The sequence below is a fragment of the Taudactylus pleione genome, unplaced genomic scaffold (genome assembly GCF_031769625.1).
Source record: "Taudactylus pleione unplaced genomic scaffold, aTauple2 ptg000343l, whole genome shotgun sequence".
Taxonomy (NCBI): Eukaryota; Metazoa; Chordata; class Amphibia; order Anura; family Myobatrachidae; genus Taudactylus; species Taudactylus pleione.
Window position 1 is genome coordinate 308,428 of NW_028284744.1, and position 23,115 is coordinate 331,542.

The window sequence follows — 23,115 nt, forward strand, 5'->3', positions numbered from 1 at the left end:
CCCCACTGTTGGAGTAATTTTGGCTCTGATAGAGCCAAAATCACTCCAGGGCTTGCGGCAGCAAGACCCTACCGCAGGGTCTCCGTCGCAAGCCCGATGGTCGTGATGGTCAAGACCATCGCGACCATCATCATGGACGCTCGCTATAGCTGTGGGTGGTGACCCACAGCTATGCGAGCGTCCATGAGGACGCTCCAAAAAAAAGGTAGAAGGGCCCTGATTCAGAGCGAGCGCACTGGTCAGAGCGTTCAGCTCTGAATCAGGCCCTATATGCGGTCTATGGGACTGTGCACATCTGACAGATAGCTGCTGCTCGCTATCTCCAGCTGGAGAAGTGCCTCCCTCTATTGCTTCATTACCTTCTCCGTGTGTCCATACAAGAGCCACTTATTTTGGAATTATTACCCACACAGTGGAGCTGTATAAGACTATACAGAGCTTGTACAACTCTTGAACGGCTGATTAACACTGAACGGCAATGGGACTCCAGGCATTTTTATTATTGCAGGTGTGAACTTAAACCATTGACTATCACTTATAAATTTTTTTACTAGTTACACCAGAATCTTTGAGGATCCACCTCCTTTAGACAGACATATTTTAAGTGCAATTGTGTTATTTTATATTATGTATAACAGGTTTTTCTGTGTAATAATGATATGTACAGTGGGGCAAAAAAGTATTTGTACAGCCACCGATTGTGCAAGTTGTTGCACTGTAAAAGATGAGAGAGGTCTGTAATTTCCATCATAGGTACACTTCAACTGTGAGAGACAGGATCTGAACAAAAAATTACAGAAATTACATTGTATGACTTTTAAACAATTTATTTGTATATTCTTGCGGAAAATAAATATTTGGACAATCAAAAATTTTAACTCAATACTTTGTAAAGTAACCTCGTTTGGCAATTACAGAGGTCAAACATTTCCTGTAGTTCTTGACCAGGTTTGCACACACTGCAGCAGGTATTTTGGCCAGCTCTTCAATGCAGATCTTCTCTAGATGTGTCATGTTATGGGGCTGTTGCCGGGCAACACGGACTTTCAACTCCCTCCACAGATTTTCTATTGGGTTGAGGTCTGGAGACTGGCTAGGCCAATCCAGGACCTTGAAATGCTTCCTACAGAGCCACTCCTTAGTTGCCCGGGCAGTGTGTTTGGGGTCATTGTCATGCTGGAAGACCCAGCCAACGTTGCATCTTCAATGCTCTTACTGAGGGAAGGAGGTTTTTCCCCAAAATGTCACGATACATGGCCCCATTCATCCTCTCCGTAATACGGATCAGTCTTCTGTCCTCTTTGCAGAAAAGCATCCCCAAAGGATGATGTTTCCATCCCCATGCTTCACAGTGGGTATGGTGTTTTTGGGATGCCACTCATTATTTTTCTCCCTCCAAACATGGCATGTGGAGTTTATACCATATAGTTCTATTTTGGTCTCATCTGACCACATGACATTCTCCCAATCTTCCTCTGGATCATCCAGATGGTCACGGGCAAACTTTAGACGGGCCTGGACATGTGCTGGCTTAAGCAGGGGGACCTTTCGGGCGCTGCAGGATTTGAATCCATGACGACGTAGTGTGTTACTAATGGTAACCTTTGTGACTGTGGTCCCAGCTCTCTTGAGGTCATTGACCAGGTCCCCCCATGTAGTTCTGGGCTGATCCCTCACCGTTCTCAAGATCATTCATACCCCACGAGGTGAGATCTTGCATGGAGCCCTTGGACGAGGGAGGTTGTTAGTGATCTTGTATTTCTACCATTTTTTAATAATTGCGCCAACAGTTGATCTTTTCTCACCAAGCTGCTTGCCTATTGTCGAGTAGCTCATCCCAGCCTTGTGTAGGTCTACAATTTTGTCCCTGGTGTCCTTAGACAGCTCTCTGGTCTTGGCCATGGTGCAGAGGTTGCAGTCTGACTGTTTGAGGGTGTGGACAGGTGTCTTTTATACAGTTAACCAGTTCAAACAGGTGCCATTAATACAGGTAACGAGTGGAGGATAGATGAGCTTCCTAAAGAAGTAGTAACAGGTCTGTGAAAGCCATAATTCTTGCTGGTTGGTAGGTGTCCAAATATTTATTTTCCGCAAGAATATACAAATAAATTGTTTAAAAATCATACAATGTAATTTCTGTAATTTTTTGTTCAGATTCTGTCTCTCACAGTTGAAGTGTACCTATGATGGAAATTACAGACCTCTCTCATCTTTTACAGTGCAACAACTTGCACAATCGGTGGCTGTACAAATACTTTTTTGCCCCACTAAGTATTGATTTTTACTTGACCGGTCAATTTGATGTTTTAGAATATTAAATTTATTTCTGTTAAATCATATGATTATTATGTAATTTCTTCAGCCATGTCATCCCATACCATCTAATTAGCGTAGAGTTTAATAATCAAGTTCTGTGTTTCAACTGTTGTACAGGTGTGTATTTGTTGTGTTACCACAAGCACACTTTTTCTGCTGCTGCTGCTTTTGTTTTATATTGACCTATAATGTATATTAAGATTTATTCATTTTTTATTAGCGCTTGGATTTTTGGAAAATATTAAGTCGCAGCTTCACCCATATTGCTAACAGAATACACTTCCCTTACAATCACAGGACGCAGAGACCTGCAAATAAATGGGCTTGAGAGTATTCTCTTTCAAAGGCGTGGCCCCAGGAACAGGTAGCGTAGTCTTCCTAGACAGTCTACTGTAGGGGAAACAAACTTAAAGTGGCATCCAAGACTTGTCATTGGTGTACTCGCCTTATCGGGTGAGCCACTGGAGCTCCTCACCAGATTTTCTACTATCTGTAGGAAAAGGATAAAAGGATAATAACCGCTGGGACATCTGTACCCAAGCTGACATCAAAAGAGAATCTTCAAAAGCTTGTCTTTGTTTCTTTAGAAAGAAAGACTGTCGTGTAAATACAATAGCTGGCGGATTGGATTTCCCTAGGTGAATTTGGGGCATATTCGCCCTACGAAAACTGGCATATTCTCCTCCTCTGATTGGAGGACTGAGCGCAACAGCCTCTTTGAGACCTGTGTCGAGGATCCAGTTGTGTACGGGAAAAAGTCACGCTTTTGAGATTCCATCCTTGGATTCAGCTAAGGACCCTGCCCATGCTGGTGTTCTAGAGCCGCTGACCTGGAGACCCCTCTATCTTGCCGAGAAGCCTCCAGCTCAGCAGAGAGATGGGACAAAAAATGACATTTGCTCCAGGTACTGCACTTGAAGCTTTGGTGGGAATCGTACCAACGTAATGTGGGGCAGTAATGCTGCCACTGGAGCACATTGTAACCTGCGCCGTTCAAGACGGTGGATCTGACGTCCCTTACGATTGTAATTCAGGATTGTCACACATTAGGCAGTTAGATGACTGTCCTTGTAAATTCACACTCTTTTGCAGGTAAATACCTTTTGGGACGCCTTAGTGCCCCTTTCAGTCACGATACATACAGACCCCACACAAACAACAGTAAAGTGCAGTGAAAAAAGATCAAAAGTAGAAACTTAATATACAGAGAGGCAGAGCCATACTTGTCCTAATAGTGCTCCTAGCAGTGCCAGAAAACGCACCCTGAGGAGAATGTGAATAACACACCAGCTCCCATCGGGCACAAACTAAGACTGGGCTTGTAGGGGGTATAGAGGGGGGAGGAGCTAGTCACAGCTCCCACTCAGCACCGTCTACACCCCACTGTCTGAAGCCTCCAGTGTCCCCTAGTGGATGAACGAGAAAAGTGAAAACTTTGTTAGCAGAATCATGCAGAAGACTGTTCGTGGCTATAAGAAAACTACTGTATGCTTTTAAAAGGTGTCAAATGGTTAATTTGTGCATTTAAAAAAAAAAAAGTAAAATAAATGTAAATAGCTGTAATTCCGTTGTAATTAAACAAAATTCTAAATGGAAAATACAAAAAAAGAAGAAAAAAAAAAAGATGCTTTTGGGTTAATTTGAGGCAACTTAAAAAAAATAAATAAAAATGAAGCAATTATTTTTTGTTGAAATAAATACCTCCATTAAATTTGGGGTGCATTATTTAACTAAAAGCTTATAATTTGAGGCCATTTATTTTTTTTCACCCCAAAAATTACATGTAATTATTGACCCAATTAAGCTAATTGAAAAATTCCAAATGTCTATTTTGTCATTTGGGGGGTGTCCGAGGGGTTCTGGAGCAAGTGTGGACATTTGTACCTTAAAATACAGATTTTTCAGGACCTTTTCACCTGCCCAGATTGGTGCGAACAAAAACAGGCGAATTTACTCTGAAAAAGAAATGTGAGTCTAGAATTGAATTGCAAATGTAATTCACAAGGCGAATTTGTAGTGTTTTCAGTCTGCGGGACCGAACTCGAACCTAATTGAATTCACCCCTATATGTCACATAGGATAACTAAATTAGGCACAATTGACATCAGCACAGTAATTGATCCATCAGACCATACACCTGCTTTACCAGTTCCTCCCAAACAGCGCTACTTCCAGAGGCAGCGAATACGGTAACACCCAGCTGCATGCTGTCCTAATCATCCTCAGCAACATAGGAAGCAGTGGCGGCTACATGACCCTTCCAATCACAGGCGGCTACATGACCCCTCCAATCACCGGCGGCCACATGACCCCTCCAATCACCGGGAGCTGCATGCTGTCCTAATCATCCTCAGCAACATAGGAAGCACCGGCGGCTACATGACCCCTCCAATCACCGGCGGCTACATGACCCCTCCAATCACCGGCGGCTACATGACCCCTCCAATCACCGGCAGCTACATGACCCCTCCAATCACCGGCGGCTACATGACCCCTCCAATAACCGGCGGCTGCATGAACCCTCCAATCACCGGCGCCTGCCTGACCCCTCCAATCACCGGCGGCTACATGACCCCTCCAATCACCAGGGCCTGGATGACCCCTCCAATCACCGGCGGCTGCATGACCCCTCCAATCACCGGCGGCTGCATGACCCCTCCAATCACCGGCGGCTGCATGACCCCTCCAATCACCGGCGGCTGCATGACCCCTCCAATCACCGGCGGCTGCATGACCCCTCCAATCACCGGCGGCTGCATGACCCCTCCAATCACCGGCGGCTACATGACCCCTCCAATCACCGGCGGCTGCATGACCCCTCCAATCACCGGCGGCTGCATGACCCCTCCAATCACCGGCGGCTGCATGACCCCTCCAATCACCGGCGGCTACATGACCCCTCCAATCACCGGGAGCTGCATGCTGTCCTAATCATCCTCAGCAACATAGGAAGCACCGGCGGCTACATGACCCCTCCAATCACCGGCGGCTACATGACCCCTCCAATCACCGGCGGCTACATGACCCCTCCAATCACCGGCGGCTACATGACCCCTCCAATCACCGGCGGCTACATGACCCCTCCAATCACCGGCGGCTGCATGACCCCTCCAATCACCGGCGGCTGCATGACCCCTCCAATCACCGGCGGCTGCATGACCCCTCCAATCACCGGCGGCTACATGACCCCTCCAATCACCGGCGGCTACATGACCCCTCCAATCACCGGGAGCTGCATGCTGTCCTAATCATCCTCAGCAACAGAGGAAGCACCGGCGGCTACATGACCCCTCCAATCACCGGCGGCTACATGACCAGGGCCTGGATGACCAATCACCAGGGCCTGGATGACCCCTCCAATCACCGGCGGCTGCATGACCCCTCCAATCACCGGCAGCTACATGACCCCTCCAATAACCGGCAGCTACATGACCCCTCCAATCACCGGCGGCTGCCTGACCCCTCCAATCACCGGTGGCTACATGACCCCTCCAATCACCAGGGCCTGGATGACCCCTCCAATCACCGGCGGCTGCATGACCCCTCCAATCACCGGCGGCTGCATGACCCCTCCAATCACCGGCGGCTGCATGACCCCTCCAATCACCGGCGGCTGCATGACCCCTCCAATCACCGGCGGCTACATGACCCCTCCAATCACCGGCGGCTGCATGACCCCTCCAATCACCGGCGGCTGCATGACCCCTCCAATCACCGGCGGCTACATGACCCCTCCAATCACCGGGAGCTGCATGCTGTCCTAATCATCCTCAGCAACATAGGAAGCACCGGCGGCTACATGACCCCTCCAATCACCGGCGGCTACATGACCCCTCCAATCACCGGCGGCTACATGACCCCTCCAATCACCGGCGGCTACATGACCCCTCCAATCACCGGCGGCTACATGACCCCTCCAATCACCGGCGGCTACATGACCCCTCCAATCACCGGCGGCTGCATGACCCCTCCAATCACCGGCGGCTGCATGACCCCTCCAATCACCGGCGGCTGCATGACCCCTCCAATCACCGGCGGCTGCATGACCCCTCCAATCACCGGCGGCTACATGACCCCTCCAATCACCGGCGGCTACATGACCCCTCCAATCACCGGGAGCTGCATGCTGTCCTAATCATCCTCAGCAACATAGGAAGCACCGGCGGCTACATGACCCCTCCAATCACCGGCGGCTACATGACCAGGGCCTGGATGACCAATCACCAGGGCCTGGATGACCCCTCCAATCACCGGCGGCTGCATGACCCCTCCAATCACCGGCGGCTGCATGACCCCTCCAATCACCGGCGGCTGCATGACCACTGCAATCACCGGCGGCTGCATGACCACTGCAATCACCGGCGGCTGCATGACCCCTCCAATCACCGGCGGCTACATGACCCCTCCAATCACCGGCGGCTACATGACCCCTCCAATCACCGGCGGCTGCATGACCCCTCCAATCACCGGCGGCTACATGACCCCTCCAATCACCGGCGGCTACATGACCCCTCCAATCACCAGGGCCTGGATGTCCCCTCCAATCACCGGCGGCTGCATGACCCCTCCAATCACCGGCGGCTACATGACCCCTCCAATCACCGGCGGCTACATGACCCCTCCAATCACCGGCGGCTACATGACCCCTCCAATCACCGGCGGCTGCATGACCCCCCTAATCACCAGGGCCTGGATGACCCCTCCAATCACCGGCGGCTGCATGACCCCTCCAATCACCGGCGGCTACATGACCACTCCAATCACCGGCGGCTACATGACCCCTCCAATCACCGGCAGCTACATGACCCCTCCAATCACCGGCGGCTGCATGACCCCTCCAATCACCGGTGGCTACATGACCCCTACAATCACCGGCGGCTGCATGACCCCCCTAATCACCAGGGCCTGGATGACCCCTCCAATCACCGGCGGCTACATGACCCTTCCAATCACCGGCGGCTGCATGACCCCTCCAATCACCGGCGGCTGCATGACCCCTCCAATCACCGGCGGCTACATGACCCCTCCAATCACCGGCGGCTACATGACCCCTCCAATAACCGGCGGCTGCATGACCCCTCCAATCACCGGCGGCTGCCTGACCCCTCCAATCACCGGCGGCTACATGACCCCTCCAATCACCAGGGCCTGGATGACCCCTCCAATCACCGGCGGCTGCATGACCCCTCCAATCACCGGCGGCTGCATGACCCCTCCAATCACCGGCGGCTGCATGACCCCTCCAATCACCGGCGGCTGCATGACCACTGCAATCACCGGCGGCTGCATGACCACTGCAATCACCGGCGGCTGCATGACCCCTCCAATCACCGGCGGCTACATGACCCCTCCAATCACCGGCGGCTACATGACCCCTCCAATCACCGGCGGCTGCATGACCCCTCCAATCACCGGCGGCTGCATGACCCCTCCAATCACCAGGGCCTGGATGTCCCCTCCAATCACCGGCGGCTGCATGACCCCTCCAATCACCGGCGGCTACATGACCCCTCCAATCACCGGCGGCTGCATGACCCCCCTAATCACCAGGGCCTGGATGACCCCTCCAATCACCGGCGGCTGCATGACCCCTCCAATCACCGGCGGCTACATGACCCCTCCAATCACCGGCGGCTACATGACCCCTCCAATCACCGGCAGCTACATGACCCCTCCAATCACCGGCGGCTGCATGACCCCTCCAATCACCGGTGGCTACATGACCCCTCCAATCACCGGCGGCTGCATGACCCCCCTAATCACCAGGGCCTGGATGACCCCTCCAATCACCGGCGGCAACATGACCCTTCCAATCACCGGCGGCTGCATGACCCCTCCAATCACCGGCGGCTACATGACCCCTCCAATCACCGGCGGCTGCATGACCCCTCCAATCACCGGCGGCTACATGACCCCTCCAATCACCAGGGCCTGGATGTCCCCTCCAATCACCGGCGGCTGCATGACCCCTCCAATCACCGGCGGCTACATGACCCCTCCAATCACCGGCGGCTACATGACCCCTCCAATCACCGGCGGCTACATGACCCCTCCAATCACCGGCGGCTGCATGACCCCCCTAATCACCAGGGCCTGGATGACCCCTCCAATCACCGGCGGCTGCATGACCCCTCCAATCACCGGCGGCTACATGACCCCTCCAATCACCGGCGGCTACATGACCCCTCCAATCACCGGCAGCTACATGACCCCTCCAATCACCGGCGGCTGCATGACCCCTCCAATCACCGGTGGCTACATGACCCCTACAATCACCGGCGGCTGCATGACCCCCCTAATCACCAGGGCCTGGATGACCCCTCCAATCACCGGCGGCTACATGACCCTTCCAATCACCGGCGGCTGCATGACCCCTCCAATCACCGGCGGCTGCATGACCCCTCCAATCACCGGCGGCTACATGACCCCTCCAATCACCGGCGGCTACATGACCAGGGCCTGGATGACCAATCACCAGGGCCTGGATGACCCCTCCAATCACCGGCGGCTACATGACCCCTCCAATAACCGGCGGCTGCATGACCCCTCCAATCACCGGCGGCTGCCTGACCCCTCCAATCACCGGCGGCTACATGACCCCTCCAATCACCAGGGCCTGGATGACCCCTCCAATCACCGGCGGCTGCATGACCCCTCCAATCACCGGCGGCTGCATGACCCCTCCAATCACCGGCGGCTGCATGACCCCTCCAATCACCGGCGGCTGCATGACCACTGCAATCACCGGCGGCTGCATGACCACTGCAATCACCGGCGGCTGCATGACCCCTCCAATCACCGGCGGCTACATGACCCCTCCAATCACCGGCGGCTACATGACCCCTCCAATCACCGGCGGCTGCATGACCCCTCCAATCACCGGCGGCTACATGACCCCTCCAATCACCAGGGCATGGATGTCCCCTCCAATCACCGGCGGCTGCATGACCCCTCCAATCACCGGCGGCTACATGACCCCTCCAATCACCGGCGGCTACATGACCCCTCCAATCACCGGCGGCTACATGACCCCTCCAATCACCGGCGGCTGCATGACCCCCCTAATCACCAGGGCCTGGATGACCCCTCCAATCACCGGCGGCTGCATGACCCCTCCAATCACCGGCGGCTACATGACCCCTCCAATCACCGGCGGCTACATGACCCCTCCAATCACCGGCAGCTACATGACCCCTCCAATCACCAGCGGCTGCATGACCCCTCCAATCACCGGTGGCTACATGACCCCTCCAATCACCGGCGGCTGCATGACCCCCCTAATCACCAGGGCCTGGATGACCCCTCCAATCACCGGCGGCTACATGACCCTTCCAATCACCGGCGGCTGCATGACCCCTCCAATCACCGGCGGCTGCATGACCCCTCCAATCACCGGCGGCTACATGACCCCTCCAATCACCGGCGGCTACATGACCAGGGCCTGGATGACCAATCACCAGGGCCTGGATGACCCCTCCAATCACCGGCGGCTACATGACCCCTCCAATAACCGGCGGCTGCATGACCCCTCCAATCACCGGCGGCTGCCTGACCCCTCCAATCACCGGCGGCTACATGACCCCTCCAATCACCAGGGCCTGGATGACCCCTCCAATCACCGGCGGCTGCATGACCCCTCCAATCACCGGCGGCTGCATGACCCCTCCAATCACCGGCGGCTGCATGACCCCTCCAATCACCGGCGGCTACATGACCCCTCCAATCACCGGCGGCTGCATGACCCCTCCAATCACCGGCGGCTGCATGACCCCTCCAATCACCGGCGGCTACATGACCCCTCCAATCACCGGGAGCTGCATGCTGTCCTAATCATCCTCAGCAACATAGGAAGCACCGGCGGCTACATGACCCCTCCAATCACCGGCGGCTATATGACCCCTCCAATCACCGGCGGCTACATGACCCCTCCAATCACCAGCGGCTACATGACCCCTCCAATCACCGGCGGCTACATGACCCCTCCAATCACCGGGAGCTGCATGCTGTCCTAATCATCCTCAGCAACATAGGAAGCACCGGCGGCTACATGACCCCTCCAATCACCGGCGGCTATATGACCCCTCCAATCACCGGCGGCTACATGACCCCTCCAATCACCGGCGGCTACATGACCCCTCCAATCACCGGCGGCTACATGACCCCTCCAATCACCGGCGGCTGCATGACCCCTCCAATCACCGGCGGCTGCATGACCCCTCCAATCACCGGCGGCTACATGACCCCTCCAATCACCGGCGGCTGCATGACCCCTCCAATCACCGGCGGCTACATGACCCCTCCAATCACCGGCGGCTACATGACCCCTCCAATCACCGGGAGCTGCATGCTGTCCTAATCATCCTCAGCAACATAGGAAGCACCGGCGGCTACATGACCCCTCCAATCACCGGCGGCTACATGACCAGGGCCTGGATGACCAATCACCAGGGCCTGGATGACCCCTCCAATCACCGGCGGCTGCATGACCCCTCCAATCACCGGCGGCTACATGACCCCTCCAATAACCGGCGGCTGCATGACCCCTCCAATCACCGGCGGCTGCCTGACCCCTCCAATCACCGGCGGCTACATGACCCCTCCAATCACCAGGGCCTGGATGACCCCTCCAATCACCGGCGGCTGCATGACCCCTCCAATCACCGGCGGCTGCATGACCCCTCCAATCACCGGCGGCTGCATGACCCCTCCAATCACCGGCGGCTACATGACCCCTCCAATCACCGGCGGCTGCATGACCCCTCCAATCACCGGCGGCTGCATGACCCCTCCAATCACCGGCGGCTACATGACCCCTCCAATCACCGGGAGCTGCATGCTGTCCTAATCATCCTCAGCAACATAGGAAGCACCGGCGGCTACATGACCCCTCCAATCACCGGCGGCTACATGACCCCTCCAATCACCGGCGGCTACATGACCCCTCCAATCACCGGCGGCTACATGACCCCTCCAATCACCGGCGGCTACATGACCCCTCCAATCACCGGCGGCTGCATGACCCCTCCAATCACCGGCGGCTGCATGACCCCTCCAATCACCGGCGGCTGCATGACCCCTCCAATCACCGGCGGCTGCATGACCCCTCCAATCACCGGCGGCTACATGACCCCTCCAATCACCGGCGGCTACATGACCCCTCCAATCACCGGGAGCTGCATGCTGTCCTAATCATCCTCAGCAACATAGGAAGCACCGGCGGCTACATGACCCCTCCAATCACCGGCGGCTACATGACCAGGGCCTGGATGACCAATCACCAGGGCCTGGATGACCCCTCCAATCACCGGCGGCTGCATGACTCCTCCAATCACCGGCGGCTGCATGACCCCTCCAATCACCGGCGGCTGCATGACCACTGCAATCACCGGCGGCTGCATGACCACTGCAATCACCGGCGGCTGCATGACCCCTCCAATCACCGGCGGCTGCATGACCCCTCCAATCACCGGCGGCTACATGACCCCTCCAATCACCGGCGGCTGCATGACCCCTCCAATCACCGGCGGCTACATGACCCCTCCAATCACCAGGGCCTGGATGTCCCCTCCAATCACCGGCGGCTGCATGACCCCTCCAATCACCGGCGGCTACATGACCCCTCCAATCACCGGCGGCTACATGACCCCTCCAATCACCGGCGGCTGCATGACCCCCCTAATCACCAGGGCCTGGATGACCCCTCCAATCACCGGCGGCTGCATGACCCCTCCAATCACCGGCGGCTACATGACCCCTCCAATCACCGGCGGCTACATGACCCCTCAAATCACCGGCAGCTACATGACCCCTCCAATCACCGGCGGCTGCATGACCCCCCTAATCACCAGGGCCTGGATGACCCCTCCAATCACCGGCGGCTACATGACCCTTCCAATCACCGGCGGCTGCATGACCCCTCCAATCACCGGCGGCTGCATGACCCCTCCAATCACCGGCGGCTACATGACCCCTCCAATCACCGGCGGCTGCATGACCCCCCTAATCACCAGGGCCTGGATGACCCCTCCAATCACCGGCGGCTGCATGACCCCTCCAATCACCGGCGGCTACATGACCCCTCCAATCACCGGCGGCTACATGACCCCTCAAATCACCGGCAGCTACATGACCCCTCCAATCACCGGCGGCTGCATGACCCCCCTAATCACCAGGGCCTGGATGACCCCTCCAATCACCGGCGGCTACATGACCCTTCCAATCACCGGCGGCTGCATGACCCCTCCAATCACCGGCGGCTGCATGACCCCTCCAATCACCGGCGGCTACATGACCCCTCCAATCACCGGCGGCTACATGACCAGGGCCTGGATGACCAATCACCAGGGCCTGGATGACCCCTCCAATCACCGGTGGCTGCATGACCCCTCCAATCACCGGCGGCTGCATGACCACTGCAATCACCGGCGGCTGCATGACCACTGCAATCACTGGCGGCTGCATGACCCCTCCAATCACCGGCGGCTGCATGACCCCTCCAATCACCGGGAGCTGCATGACCCCTCCAATCACCGGCGGCTGCATGACCCCTCCAATCACCGGCGGCTGCATGACCCCTCCAATCACCGGCGGCTGCATGACCCCTCCAATCACCGGCGGCTACATGACCCCTCCAATCACCGGCGGCTACATGACCAGGGCCTGGATGACCAATCACCAGGGCCTGGATGACCCCTCCAATCACCGGCGGCTGCATGACCCCTCCAATCACCGGCGGCTGCATGACCCCTCCAATCACCGGCGGCTGCATGACCACTGCAATCACCGGCGGCTGCATGACCACTGCAATCACCGGCGGCTGCATGACCCCTCCAATCACCAGCGGCTGCATGACCCCTCCAATCACCGGGAGCTGCATGACCCCTCCAATCACCGGCGGCTGCATGACCCCTCCAATCACCGGCGGCTGCATGACCCCTCCAATCACCGGCGGCTGCATGACCCCTCCAATCACCGGCGGCTGCATGACCCCTCCTCCAATCACCGGCGGCTGCATGACCCCTCCTCCAATCACCGGCGGCTGCATGACCCCCCTAATCACCAGGGGCTGGATGACCCCTCCAATCACCGGCGGCTGCATGACCCCTCCTCCAATCACCGGCGGCTGCATGACCCCTCCTCCAATCACCGGCGGCTGCATGACCCCTCCTCCAATCACCGGCGGCTGCATGACCCCTCCTCCAATCACCGGCGGCTGCATGACCCCTCCTCCAATCACCGGCGGCTGCTTTTCTCTCTACTGATTGCACCTCTGAGTGACTTGTGCGGGTTGTTACCCATAGCAACTAATCAGATTCTATTTAACATTTATCTAGCATCTTCTAGAAGATAATAGCTGGTTGGTTACTATGGGCAACTTCTCCACTTTAGTAAATATACCCCCTGGCCTTTCATGTCTACCTCATACTTTCCTGGTGCGTCCCCTCCTGGTGACTCTATTCTCCATGTTATCTGTGTTACAATATATAATAATAATGGAGGACGCCTGGCGGACAGTTGTGTAATATAAGTTATGTGAATATCACTCATCTCTAACGGTGACAAATGTAGAGCAATATAGTATACATAAAGAGTAGGCAGCAGGGCAAAAATACATTATGAATATAACTCCTGTAGTGAATATTGCGAGACACTTACCAAAATCAATTCCTTCTGACACTTTTCCACGTGCGACAGATAACAAGATGGCTCCTCGTCCGTTCTCACAGGCCTAAAATATAAGATAACTGTGAGCTAGGATCATTTCACATGAAGTATAATGTTATGCTGTGGCCCTTCACATCACCTCCTGATATTTCTCTAGGGCCACGCTAGTTTCTGCTCCATCCTGAGTTTCGATGAAGATCAGCTTGTTCCGTTGGATGTTCTCCAGAATTCCCTGTTGAAAGGGTGAAAACAAGTTATTATTGTAGGACATTGATTTTCCTTTGAGACCAGAGAGGAGTGGTCTTCGGCCCTGATTTAGAGACGGACGCTCTGACAGAGCGCTCGCTCTGAATCAGGGCGTCTTTTTTTATTTTATTTTATGGAGCGGCATCCTGGCCGCTCGCATTGCTGTGGGTTGCCACCCACAGCTAATGCGAGCGGCCAGGATGATGGTCGCGATGGTCAAGACCACCATGACCATCGGGCTTGCGACGAGACCCTTGTGGTAGGGTATCGTGGCCGCAAGCCCCAGAGAGCTTTCGGCTCTAACAGAGCCGAAAGCTCTCCCACTGACATCACTTTTGCTGTCAGTGGGGCCGCCCCCAGACGGTAGGCATTCTCATGGGAACGCCTCCGTCTGGGCAGCCACCCCCCCCGGCCCGCCCACCAAAGGGGGCGTGCTGTCACTCAACATCGACAGCACGCCCCCTTTGGTGTGAGACCTGGAGCGACGGATTGCCCGTCGCTATCCGGGTCTCGCGCATGCGCATGGCGGAGCCAGCTCCGCCATGCGTACGCGCTCTGGGCCACCATCGACCCGGTTGTTGGTGTCTGAGAGAATGAGCCCCTTCATTCTGGTAACCAGAGGGATTGATCCTCATCGGTGAGAATCCCCTTTCTGTGCAGAGCAGGGAGACAGACAAAACACGTGTCACTGTGCTGTGTGTTTATCAGGTATCTGATTACTATTGTATACTGTCCTGTCTTACTATAATAAAACACAGGAAGATGTAATCATCTCTGTATTAGACACTGTGCAGCTTTATAGCTGGGTACAGAAAGTGAGGTGGGAAGATAAACAGTGTAAGGAGAATAGAATGATACAAAGCAATGACAAGGTACCTGCTCGTACCACGATGCCACAATGTTCTCCATATATTGGTAGCTGGTGAAAAATCCCACTATCCCATCAGGGACAACAGCCGACATCTCCAGGAGGAGGTTCCCATAGTTTCGCATCACAGCTGAGGAGTCAGAGGTATGTGAGAGGTAATAACAGCATTAGAGAACCAGTCCTGATTTCAGGACAACAGTGTGATAATGGAGAAATGGATAATGTACAGATAAAGAAAATCTCTTACCCAGATCTTCTCTTGTCTCAAACTTGGAGCTCATCGCTACCTGATCATTTCCTCGGCCGACAACCTTTGGGATAGTAAAGCCATTATTGGAGTAGACAGTAGACAGTGTTTATCTCTCTTCTCCACCATTGTGAAATATACAAATATTTGCAAAAATACACGGCATCTTTTCACTCTGCTGGGAAAGCTTTGGGGCTGCCCAGAACCTCCGCGAGCGCTGCGCACTCCCCCTGCAGTTGCGAAATGTGGGAGCATCTAAAGGATGCCCCCTCCTGACTGGCCACTCCCCCTTTTCAATGCATGCTGGTGCCCATTTTCACTTCAGACGCCCACCCGCCCTCCGGCACTGGGGTGAACACTATAAAATTAATCAGTGCAGTGTCATGAAGCTGCTTCCAGCATCCGATTACATCTAAGATGCAAAAAGGAACTGTACAAGCCGAATCACACGGAACCTGGCATGCAGCAATATTGTATGAATACAGATAATACACTACTGCTCTCTCCTGGTGTAACCCAGGCACATATACTACTGCTCTCTCCTGGTGTAACCCAGGTACATATACTACTGTTCTCTCCTGGTGTAACCCAGGCACATATACTACTGTTCTCTCCTGGTGTAACCCAGGCACATACACTACTGTTCTCTCCTGGTGTAACCCAGGCACATATACTACTGTTCTCTCCTGGTGTAACCCAGGCACATATACTACTGTTCTCTCCTGTGTAACCCAGGCACATATACTACTGTTCTCTCCTGGTGTAACCCAGGCACATATACTACTGTTCTCTCCTGGTGTAACCCAGGCACATATACTACTGTTCTCTCCTGGTGTAACCCAGGCACATATACACTGTTCTCTCCTGGTGTAACCCAGGCACATATACTACTGTTCTCTCCTGGTGTAACCCAGGTACATACACTACTGTTCTCTCCTGGTGTAACCCAGGGACATACACTACTGTTCTCTCCTGGTGTAACCCAGGCACATATATTACTGTTCTCTCCTGGTGTAACCCAGGCACATATACTACTGCTCTCTCCTGGTGTAACCCAGGCACATATACTACTGTTCTCTCCTGGTGTAACCCAGGCACATATACTACTGTTCTCTCCTGGTGTAACCCAGGCACATATATACTGTTCTCTCCTGGTGTAACCCAGGCACATATACTACTGTTCTCTCCTGGTGTAACCCAGGCACATATACTACTGTTCTCTCCTGGTGTAACCCAGGCACATATACTACTGCTCTCTCCTGGTGTAACCCAGGCACATATACTACTGCTTTCTCCTGGTGTAACCCAGGCACATATACTACTGTTCTCTCCTGGTGTAACCCAGGCACATATACTACTGCTCTCTCCTGGTGTAACCCAGGCACATATACTACTGTTCTCTCCTGGTGTAACCCAGGCACATATACTACTGCTCTCTCCTGGTGTAACCCAGGCATATATACTACTGTTCTCTCCTGGTGTAACCCAGGCACATATACTACTGTTCTCTCCTGGTGTAACCCAGGCACATATACTACTGTTCTCTCCTGGTGTAACCCAGGCACATACACTACTGTTCTCTCCTGGTGTAACCCAGGCACATACACTACTGTTCTCTCCTGGTGTAACCCAGGCACATATACTACTGTTCTCTCCTGGTGTAACCCAGGCACATACACTACTGTTCTCTCCTGGTGTAACCCAGGTACATATACTACTGTTCTCTCCTGGTGTAACCCAGGTACATAAACTACTGTTCTCTCCTGGTGTAACCCAGGCACATATATTACTGTTCTCTCCTGGTGTAACCCAGGCACATACACTACTGTTCTCTCCTGGTGTAACCCAGGCACATACACTACTGTTCTCTCCTGGAGTAACCCAGGCACATACACTACTGTTCTCTCCTGGTGTAACCCAGGCACATACACTACTGTTCTCTCCTGTGTAACCCAGGCGCATACACTACTGTTCTCTCCTGGTGTAACCCAGGCGCATACACTACTGTTCTCTCCTGGTGTAACCCAGGCGCATATACTACTGCTCTCTCCAGGTGTAACCCAGGAGCATATACTACTGTTCTCTCCTGGTGTAACCCAGGCACATACACTACTGTTCTCTCCTGGTGTAACCCAGGCGCATATACTACTGCTCTCTCCAGGTGTAACCCAGGAGCATATACTACTGTTCTCTCCTGGTGTAACCCAGGCACATACACTACTGTTCTCTCCTGTGTAACCCAGGCGCATACACTACTGTTCTCTCCTGGTGTAACCCAGGCGCATACACTACTGTTCTCTCCTGGTGTAACCCAGGCACATACACTACTGTTCTCTCCTGGTGTAGCCCAGGCACATATACTACTGTTCTCTCCTGGTGTAACCCAGGCGCATATACTACTGCTCTCTCCTGGTGTAACCCAGGCGCATATACTACTGCTCTGTCCTGGTGTAACCCAGGCACATATACTACTGTTCTCTCTCCTGGTGTAACCCAGGCACGTATACTACTGTTCTCTCTCCTGGTGTAACCCAGGCACATATATTACTGTTCTCTCCTAGTGTAACCCAGGCACATATACTACTGTTCTCTCCTGGTGTAACCCAGGCACATATACTACTGTTCTCTCCTGGTGTAACCCAGGGGCATACACTACTGTTCTCTCCTGGTGTAACCCAGGCGCATATACTACTGCTCTGTCCTGGTGTAACCCAGGCGCATATACTACTGTTCTCTCCTGGTGTAACCCAGGCGCATATACTACTGTTCTCTCCTGGTGTAACCCAGGCACATACACTACTGTTCTCTCCTGGTGTAACCCAGGCGCATATACTACTGTTCTCTCCTGGTGTAACCCAGGCACATATACTACTGTTCTCTCTCCTGGTGTAACCCAGGCACATATACTACTGTTCTCTCTCCTGGTGTAACCCAGGCACATACACTACTGTTCTCTCCTGGTGTAACCCAGGCGCAACACATACACACTAGGGGTCACATCACTCCCTGCCCCAGTGCAGCTTACACTCTATATTCCCCATCACATGGTCACACACATACACACTAGGGGTCACATCACTCCCTGCCCCAGTGCAGCTTACACTCTATATTCCCACACATACACACTAGGGGTCACATCACTCCCTGCCCCAGTGCTTACACTCTAAATTCCCCATCACATGCTCACACACATACACACTAGGGGTCACATCACTCCCTGCCCCAGTGCTTACACTCTATATTCCCCATCACATGGTCACACACATACACACTAGGGGTCACATCACTCCCTGCCCCAGTGCAGCATACACTCTATATTCCCCATCACATGGTCACACACATACACACTAGGGGTCACATCACTCCCTGCCCCAGTGCTTACACTCTATATTCCCCATCACATGGTCACACATATACACACTAAGGGTCACATCACTCCCTGCCCCAGTGCAGCATACACTCTATACTCCCCATCACATGGTCACACACATACACACTAGGGGTCACATCACTCCCTGCCCCAGTGCTTACACTCTATATTCCCTATCACATGGTCACACACATACACACTAGGGGTCACATCACTCCCTGCCCCAGTGCTTATACTGTATATATTCCCCATCACATGGTCACACACATACACACTAGGGGACACATCACTCCCTGCCCCAGTGCTTACACTCTATATTCCCCATCACATGGTCACACACATACACACTAGGGGTCACATCACTCCCTGCCCCAGTGCTTACACTCTATATTCCCTATCACATGGTCACACACAAACACACTAGGGGTCACATCACTCCCTGCCCCAGTGCTTACACTCTATATTCCCTATCACATGGTCACACACATACACACTAGGGGTCACATCACTCCCTGCCCCAGTGCTTATACTCTATATATTCCCCATCACATGGTCACAACATACACACTAAGGGTCACATCACTCCCTGCCCCAGTGCAGCTTACACTCTATATTCCCCATCACATGGTCACACACATATACACTAGGGGTCACATCACTCCCTGCCCCAGTGCTTACACTCTATATTCCCTATCACAAGGTCACACACAAACACACTAGAGGTCACATCACTCCCTGCCCCAGTGCTTACACTCTATATTCCCCATCACATGGTCACACACATACACACTAGGGGTCACATCACTCCCTGCCCCAGTGCTTATACTCTATATATTCCCCATCACATGGTCACACCCATACACACTAGGGGACACATCACTCCCTGCCCCAGTGCAGCTTACACTCTATATTCCCCATCACATGGTCACACACATACACACTAGGGGTCACATCACTCCCTGCCCCAGTGCTTGCACTCTATATTCCCTATCACATGGTCACACACAAACACACTAGAGGTCACATCACTCCCTGCCCCAGTGCTTACACTCTATATTCCCCATCACATGGTCGCACACATACACACTAAGGGTCACATCACTCCCTGCCCCAGTGCAGCTTACACTCTATATTCCCCATCACATGGTCACACACATATACACTAGGGGTCACATCACTCCCTGCCCCAGTGCTTACACTCTATATTCCCCATCACATGGTCACACACATACACACTAAGGGTCACATCACTCCCTGCCCCAGTGCAGCTTACACTCTATATTCCCCATCACATGGTCACACACATATACACTAGGGGTCACATCACTCCCTGCCCCAGTGCTTACACTCTATATTCCCCATCACATGGTCACACACGTACACACTAGGGGTCACATCACTCCCTGCCCCAGTGCTTACACTCTATATTCCAACAGATACACACTAGGGGTCACATCACTCCCTGCCCCAGTGCTTACACTCTATATTCCCCATCACATGGTCACACACATACACACTAGGGGTCACATCACTCCCTGCCCCAGTGCAGCTTACAATCTATATCCCCCATCACATGGTCACACACATACACACACTAGGGGTCACATCACTCCCTGCCCCAGTGCAGCTTACACTCTATATTCCCATCACATGGTCACACACATATACACTAGGGGTCACATCACTCCCTGCCCCAGTGCAGATTACACTCTATATTCCCATCACATGGTCACACACATATACACTAGGGGTCACATCACTCCCTGCTCCAGTGCATCTTACACTCTATATTCCCATAACATGGTCACACACAAACACTAGGGGTCACATCACTCCCTGCCCCAGTGCTTACACTCTATATTCCCCATCACATGGTCACACACATACACACTAGGGGTCACATCACTCCCTGCCCCAGTGCTTACACTCTATATTCCCCATCACATGGTCACACACATACACACTAGGGGTCACATCACTCCCTGCCCCAGTGCAGCTTACACTCTATATTCCCATCACATGGTCACACACATATACACTAGGGGTCACATCACTCCCTGCCCCAGTGCTTACACTCTATATTCCCCATCACATGGTCACACACATACACACTAGGGGTCACATCACTCCCTGCCCCAGTGCTTGCACTCTATATTCCCCATCACATGGTCACACACATACACACTAGGGGTCACATCACTCCCTGCCCTAGTGATTACACTCTATATGCCCCATCACATGGTCACACACGTACACACTAGGGGTCACATCACTCCCTGCCCCAGTGCTTACACTCTATATTCCCTATCACATGGTCACACACAAACACACTAGAGGTCACATCACTCCCTGCCCCAGTGCTTACACTCTATATTCCCCATCACATGGTCACACACATACACACTAAGGGTCACATCACTATCTGCCCCAGTGCAGATTACACTCTATTCCCCATCACATGGTCACACACATACACACTAGGGGTCACATCACTCCCTGCCCCAGTGCTTACACTCTATATTCCCCATCACATGGTCACACACATACACACTAGGGGTCACATCACTCCCTGCCCCAGTGCTTACACTCTATATATTCCCCATCACATGGTCACACACATACACACTAGGGGACACATCACTCTCTGCCCCAGTGGAGCTTACACTCTATATTCCCCATCACATGGTCACACACATACACACAAGAGGTCACATCAATCTCTGCCCCAGTGCCGCTTACACTCTATATTCCCTATCACATGGTCACACACAAACACACTAGAGGTCACATCACTCCCTGCCCCAGTGCTTCCACTCTATATTCCCCATCACATGGTCACACACATACACATTAGGGGTCACATCACTCCCTGCCCTAGTGATTACACTCTATATGCCCCATCACATGGTCACACACATACACACTAGTGGTCACATCACTCCCTGCCCCAGTGCTTACACTCTATATTCCCTATCACATAGTCACACACAAACACACTAGAGGTCACATCACTCCCTGCCCCAGTGCTTACACTCTATATTCCCCATCACATGGTCACACACGTACACACTAGGGGTCACATCACTCCCTGCCCCAGTGCAGCTTACACTCTATATTCCCATCACATGGTCACACACATGTACACTAGGGGTCACATCACTCCCTGCCCCAGTGCTTACACTCTATATTCCCCATCACATGGTCACACACATACACACTAGGGGTCACATCACTCACTGCCCCAGTGCAGCTTACACTCTAAATTCGCCATTACATGGTCACATACATACACACTAGGGGTCACATCACTCCCTGTCCCAGGGCTTACACTCTATATTCCCCATCACATGGTCACACACATACACACTAGGGGTCACATCACTCCCTGCCCAGTGCTTACACTCTATATTCCCCATCACATGGTCACACACATACACACTAGAGGTCACATCACTCCCTGCCCCAGTGCAGCTTACACTCTATATTCCCTATCACATGGTCACACACAAACACACTAGAGGTCACATCACTCCCTGCCCCAGTGCTTACACTCTATATTCCCCATCACATGGTCACACACATACACATTAGGGGTCACATCACTCCCTGCCCTAGTGATTACACTCTATATGCCCCATCACATGGTCACACACGTACACACTAGCGGTCACATCACTCCCTGCCCCAGTGCTTACACTCTATATTCCCTATCACATGGTCACACACAAACACACTAAGGGTCACATCACTCCCTGCCCCAGTGCAGCTTACACTCTATATTCCCCATCACATGGTCACACACATACACACTAGGGGTCACATCACTCCCTGCCCCAGTGCTTACACTCTATATTCCCCATCACATGGTCACACATACACACTAGGGGTCACATCACTCCCTGCCCCAGTGCTTCTTACACTCTATATTCCCCATCACATGGTCACACGCATACACACTAGGGGTCACATCACTCCCTGCCCCAGTGCTTCTTACACTCTATATTCCCCATCACATGGTCACACGCATACACACTAGGGGTCACATCACTCCCTGCCCCAGTGCTTACACTCTATATTCCCCATCACATGGTCACACGCATACACACTAGGGGTCACATCACTCCCTGCCTCAGTGCTTACACTCTATATTCCCCATCACATGGTCACACACATACACACTAGGGGTCACATCACTCCCTGCCCCAGTGCTTACACTCTATATTCCCCATCACATGGTCACACACATACACACTAGGGGTCACATCAATCCCCGCCCCAGTGCTTACACTCTATATTCCCCACCATATGGTCACACACATGCACACTAGGGGTCACATCACTCCCCGCCCCAGTGCTTACACTCTATATTCCCCATCACATGGTCACACACATACACACTAGGGG

General features: G+C 53.4%; 1 protein-coding gene across 2 annotated transcripts in view; it reads right to left on the reverse strand.

Moving 5' to 3' along the window:
* ERCC2 (ERCC excision repair 2, TFIIH core complex helicase subunit) overlaps positions 1-23,115 on the reverse strand; it is a 426,580-nt gene that overhangs the window by 39,864 nt on the left and 363,601 nt on the right. For both annotated transcript variants that reach the window (XM_088443994.1, XM_088443993.1), the window contains 4 exons: positions 15,342-15,405; positions 15,103-15,224; positions 14,120-14,212; positions 13,972-14,044 (listed from right to left, as the gene is read on the reverse strand). In XM_088443994.1, coding sequence (XP_088300120.1) covers positions 13,972-14,044; positions 14,120-14,212; positions 15,103-15,224; positions 15,342-15,405 — 352 coding nt within the window. The remainder of the gene's footprint in view (positions 1-13,971; positions 14,045-14,119; positions 14,213-15,102; positions 15,225-15,341; positions 15,406-23,115) is intronic.